General features: G+C 47.2%; 1 protein-coding gene across 1 annotated transcript; it reads right to left on the bottom strand.

Moving 5' to 3' along the window:
• Window positions 1-1,604: 1,604 nt before the first annotated feature.
• Window positions 1,605-2,538, bottom strand: OR1I1 (olfactory receptor family 1 subfamily I member 1; the record flags this gene model as incomplete). Its single annotated transcript, XM_079918879.1, is given in 7 exon segments — window positions 1,605-1,750; window positions 1,753-1,789; window positions 1,793-1,972; window positions 1,975-2,150; window positions 2,153-2,277; window positions 2,279-2,520; window positions 2,524-2,538. Coding segments are annotated over 7 exon segments (921 nt in total).
• Between the last annotated feature and the right edge of the window lie 3,673 nt (window positions 2,539-6,211).

Here is a 6,211-nt window from a genome sequence, read left to right as displayed (position 1 = left end):
CTAGCAGCTTCACTTTTCAAGCTTCAGTTTCTTCATCTGCAAAATAAAGAGTTATATTATCTACATTGTAGGGTTTTTGTTAAAAATTTAATGAGGTAATGTGTATAAAGGGCTTAGCCCTGTACAGGGCACAGAATAAATCTCAGCTGTCGATGTCATTATTGTCATTATTCTGAGACCCAGAAATTGAATCCACGCAGCTTGAATTCTTCAGCTTTTTCTCCAGTTGTAGCGCAACTCCCTTAACCAGAACACAGGGTAGGTCATGGACTTGAGATGATATATCTGGGCCTGGTCTTTGCACGACGCTGGCCCTTCCTAAACAAACTGTATTAGTTGGTTAGGGCTGCCATAGCAAATTACCACAGACTGCATGGCTTAAGCAACAGAAATTTATTCTCTTGAAGTTCTAGAGGCCAGAAGACTCACATCAAAGTTGTCAGCAGAGTTGGTTCCTTCTGGGAACTGTGAGGGAGAGTCTGTTCCTTGCCTCTCCCCTAGCTGCTGGTGGTTTGCTGGTCATCGCTGGTGTTCCTTGGCTTGTAGAAGCGTCAACTTGATCTCTGCTTCCATCTTCAGATGGTATTCTCTCTAGGTGCATGTCTGTGTCCAAATTCTCCCTTTTTATAGGGACACCAGTCATATTGGATTAGAACCTACCCTAATGACCTCATTTTACTTGGATCACCTCAGTAAAGACCCTATTTCCAGATAAGGTCACATTCTGAGGTACTAGAGGTTAGACATCGACCTGTCTTTTTTGGAGGACACAATTCAACCCCTACCACTAACTGTCCATGAGTTCCCGGCCACCCCATACACTGGTTGCTGGTAGCACTGGTAGAATCGTATTGGGTTTGGAGTCAGGTGATGGACATCACAGGAAACACACGGACTCTGGAGCTAATCCAGGGCCAGTGTCCTCCCACCGTGCTCTGTGCACTCCCTGCTTCAGGACCACCTGGAGAGCTTGTTAAGGATGCAGACTCCAGGGTCCAGTGCCAGGCTGTTGAATCACAATACCCATGATCCAAATGCCAGCATCTCCTACGTCCCAATCCGGGGAATGGGGTGGCTTTTTTATGCCAGTTATCCCCATGCAAAGTCAGGACCACAAGGCCCCCTGTGAGACTGAGGCTGGTGGCTGCTGAATCCAAGAGCAAGTGAGCTAATCTCAACAGATCCTCTCAAAGTCCTCCCCCAAGTCACTTAGGAAGCACAGTGATGTCATACATGTGGCTAATACACATTGTCTTTATCAATATTAAAATGAGTGTAGCTAACCTTTTATTCCACTAGGATTATCCATGTAGCAACACTATAAGCCTGATACTCCAGAGAATGTAAGGTTACTCCAAAGTCTTCTCTGCTCCTCTGATCTTTGGGGGAAGATAAACCATGGGGAAAATGCACATTCCCGTCCGGTAGCACTTCGTTCATCTCATATGACACATTTACTAAGTTGCTCTGTGATTATTTATTGACAGGTCTCTAACCCCCACCAGACTCTGAATGCCTTGAGGGCAGAGATGGGATGGATCCCTGTGTCCCAGGCACTCAACAGTGGTCCTGGAACGTGGTAGGTGCCGAACAACCATTCTGCCCTAGGACTGAGAGGGGGCCACTTTGCCGACCAGCTGCCTCAGGGCTGCCTTCATGTCCTTGTTCCTTAGGCTGTAGATAAAGGGATTCAGCATGGGGATGACCACCCCCCACATCAGAGCAGCCGCCTTGTCCTTCTGGGAGGAGCGGGAGATGCAGGCTGCAGGTACACAGTGAAGATGGTGTCCTAGTATAGTGACACCACGGTGAGGTGTGAGCTGCAAGTGGAGAAGGCTTTCCATTTGACCTGAGCAGAAAGGATCTTGAAAACTGCTTGGAAAATGGAAGTATAAGAGAAGAGGATGCACGCAAGGGAGCTGATGCCCAAGATGATGCCGAAAGGAAAGATCACTGGCTCGTTGGTGTGTGTGTGTCTGAGCCGGAGAGCTTCGGCAGGGGTATGAGGTCGCAGAAGAAGTGGGGGATTTCAGAGCCGGCACAGAAGGTCAGTTGAGCCATGAGGCAGGTGTGCACAAGGGACTGGAGGTTGGTGATCGGCCACGGCTCCCCCACCAGCAGCCCCCACACACGGGGGCTCATGATGGCCAATAGCACAGAGGGTGGACAATGGCCATGAACCTATCAATGGCCGTCACGGCCAGGAGGAAGCTGTCTATGGTCCCGAACAGGTGGAAGGCATGCATCTGGGCAAGGCATACAGAGGGGATGGCTTGGCTGTGTCCAGAGGTTCGCCAGCATCTTGGGGACGGTGGTGGAAGACAAGAAGACGTCGACCAGGGACAGGTTGGAGAGGAAGAAGTACACGGGTGTGTGGAGGTGGGTGTCTGTGATGTTGGCCAGGACGATGAGCAGGTTTCCAAAGACGCTGACCAGGTACATGAGAGGAGCAGCCCAGAGGAAGATCTGATGCTCTGACTTTTCCGAGAGTCCCAGGAGGAGGAATTCTGAGACTGCTGTTCAGTTTTCTGGTTCCATGGACAGTCTGTGTCTACTGTGAAAGATAAAAGGGGAGAGGGAAGCGACATAAAGCTGGGAGTCAGAGATGGAGTTCCAGTCTCAGCTCCCTACAGACCCGTAGGTTCTGTGAAAACCCATGGAATCCTTACAGCTCCCTTCTGTGGATTTCTGTTTCCCCACACAAAACCATCCATGTTCTTCCTCCTTCCTCCTTCCTTCCTTCCTTCCTCCTTCCTTCCTTCCTTCTTTCCTTCCTTCTTTCCTTCTTTCCTCCTTCCTTCCTTCCTTCCTTCCTCCTTCCTTCCTTCCTTCCTTCTTCCTTCCTTCCTTCTTTCCTTCCTTCCTTCTTTCCTTCCTTCCTTCCTCCTTCCTTCCTTCCTCCTCCCTTCCTTCCTTCCTTCTTTCCTTCCTTCCTTCCTTCCTTCCTTCCTCCTTTCTCTTGTAGTTTGTTAATTTATATGGTAGTATTTAAGCAATATAATTGCAGCAGCAACTACAATCAGCACAATCAGGTTGGGGATTATTTAAAATAACTCAACTGAGCAGGAATGTTTCAGCTGGCTAGCGAGTAGCCCTCTGGCTTCAAGAATTCAGCATACTGGGACAGCATTCAGTATATTTTCAGGGGAAACAGAGATGTTGGGTGAACCCAGAGAGCTGGTTAAGTGGAAGTTTTATTATTTTTATTTATTTATTTTTGGCTGTGTTTGCTCTTCGTTGCTGCGTGCGGATTTTCTCCAGTTGTGGCGAGTGGGGGCTACTCTTCATTGCGGTGCATGTGCTTCTCATTGAAGTAGCTTCTCTTGTTGTGGAACACGGGGTCTAGGTGTGTGGGCTTCAGTAGTTGTGGCACGCGGGCTCAGTAGTTGTGGCTCGTGGGTTCTAGAGCACAGGCTCAGTAGTTGTGGCGCAAAGGCTTACTTGCTCCTCAGCATGTGGGATCTTCCTGGACCGGGGCACGAACCCGCATCCCCTGCATCGGCAGGCGGATTCTTAACCACTGCGCCACCAGGGAAGACCATAAATAGAAGTTTTAAAGAGAGCTTTCACAGTAAGAAGAGAATCTCTGGAGATTTAAAGCTCATGGCGTTTTGGAAGTATATTTGCTCTCAGCAGTAGCTTCGCAGGACAAGAAATTTTATATTTTCCTATGTTCTAGACAAACTGTCACTGCCAAATGAAACAGTTTTGCACCCTCAGTAAAATATACACTGTTGTGTATATCATGTCAAACAGCTGTTCAAAAATCTTATTCAAAATAAAAAGTCCCAGGCCCAGCACGGACTATTCAAAGATAAGCTGTTTCCATAACAACGAGAAAGGTGTGATCAAATGCTTACTTGATGGAAAGCAGAATGTGCTATACGTGTATTCCTGGAGTTAATATGATGCAGAAAAGCGAGTTTGTAAAATAACATGCTGACATGAACTGATAAGAAAATATCGACTAAAGGAATGAACACGAGAGAACAAGGTTTAAAGAAATGCAAACACATAGGCACGTTTGATACTATTCTCATTCACCCATTTTCAGTTGCTAATGGATTTGATCCTAGTTTTATCTCCCCATCTATTTGGAAAGTCCCCATTAATTATTGGGACTTAGAGGCTTCATATCAAAAGTCCAGAGAAAGCAAATCTTTGTTGCATTCATACAAGACCACCAAAGCCAGTTGCATTTGCCTTTCTAAGTCTCCATTTCCCAGTGGGTATATTTATCCTTCCTTTAAGTTAATGAACATTCATAGAGAATGTGTTAGGTTATAGGCACTGTCTCTATATACATGTACATATACATGTCTCTATGATACACAGATGATATAGAAAAAAAAATCAACCTGGCATGATTCACCAGGTCCTTGTGAAACCTTAATATTGTCTCTTTCCAACCACGAGAGGATTTCCCTTTGCTTACCTCATTTCTTACCTGGTTAGGTCCCCAGGTCTTAAAACCAATTGCTGACAAGAACACATCAGAGGCATTTAATGACAATGTCTATAAAGTGTTGAGCCTTCTAAGAAGCCACAGTTTTTAATGTGTGGGTTTCACAACGACTCTGAGAGGGAGATGGTGTTGACCACAACTGACAATAAGAGCACTGGGGCTGGGGGGCTTCCCAGATGGCACAATGGTTAAGAATCTGCCTGCCAAAGCAGGGGACGTGGGTTTGATCCCTGGTCTGGGAAGATACCACATGCAGTGGAGCAACTAAGCCCGTGCGCTACCACTACTGAGCCTGCGTTCTAGAGCCCGCGAGCCACAACTACTGAAACCCGTGTGCCTAGAGCCCAGGCTCTGCAACAAGAGAAGCCACCACAATCAGAAGCCAGCACACCGCAATGAAGAGTAGCCCCCCGCTCACTGCAACTAGAGAAAGCACGCATGCAGCCAGGAAGAGCCAACGCAGCCATAAATGAATAAATTAAAAGAAAAAGAGAGCACTGGGGCTGGGACTTTCCTGGTGGTCCAATGGTTAAGACTCCACGCTTCCACTGCAGGGGCACGGGTTCGATCCCTGGTGGGGAACAAAGATTCAATATGCCACGTGGTGCAGCCAAAAAAAAAAAAGAAGAAGAAGAGAGAAGACTGGGGCTGAAAGAGATGCTAAGGGCACTAAGTCTGCAGGTACTTGGGCTGTTATTTCAAGTGAGATTTATTTTCACTCTCTCAAACTCCACTGCTTCTGAGTATGGCCACTCCCACCCTATATGCAGCCGTGTTTCAAAGATAAACTCTGTGCTGTCAACATGTTCTAGGTTAACCTCTTCAATGACAAGTGTTTTAGATTCTTATATACCTGCCTTCCAAGAACATTGGTCTCTGTAAAGATTTAAGGTTTACTGAAGTAAATGGGAGAACACAGTATATAGGTCAGTCTGTATAAGAAAGGTGACAGGTGACCCCAAGGTGTTTCAAGAACAAGGAAGAGATGCAAATACCTACTCTGAGCAACAGGACCATTGGAGGTGAAGAGGTGGTGAAAGGGGGGCTTCAGGAAGGTGAGCAGCACGAGCTCTTCCTTGGTAAACTCAAGAGGTCTCCAGCAGAGACTTAGTTACTTTGCAAGGATTTTTAGAGTTGGGTTTGAGGCTTTTGTAGGGTGATGCTCGGATTTCTCCGGGATGCATACATTACTGTGAATCCCTTCCTGGCAACACATTTGCAACTGTCTTTATTGACATGAAGTCCTTGGTTGCGCTAGGGCAGTGGTTCTCAGCTTTGCGTGTACATCAGTGTCACATAGGGGGCCGGAGAAAACACCTATAGCTGTGCCCATGCCTCGGAGTGTCTGGGATTGGGCTTGAGAATCAACATTTCTAGGAAGTTCTCAGGGGACACTGCTGCTGCTGGCCCAGGACCACACTTGGAGAACCACCACATTGGAGGAAGGTGGTTTTTGGTGTCCCCCTACCACAGACCCTAAATGCTTTTTCTCCACATGACTAGCTACAGAGAGCTTGACCTCTGTACCTCCTTTCCACTCAGAGGGTATAGAATTGGTCTCAGTCTCTTCTCTCCCTCTCTCTCTCTCTCTCTCCTTCTCTCTCCATCCAGGAAGGGAAATAGGAAATTCCTCCTCCCCAGTCCCATCCAGCTCACTCCCCTTCTCCATCCTTTACTGACTTACCAGGATGGTATTACCAAGAGTATGGTCTTGGCATACTCCTTCTTCACTGGCTCCCAGAGGAT

Source organism: Stenella coeruleoalba (assembly GCF_951394435.1).
Source record: "Stenella coeruleoalba genome assembly, chromosome: 3".
In the NCBI taxonomy this organism is placed as follows: Eukaryota; Metazoa; Chordata; class Mammalia; order Artiodactyla; family Delphinidae; genus Stenella; species Stenella coeruleoalba.
Note: the sequence above shows the minus strand (reverse complement) of the source record. Positions and strands in the feature narration are given on the sequence as shown.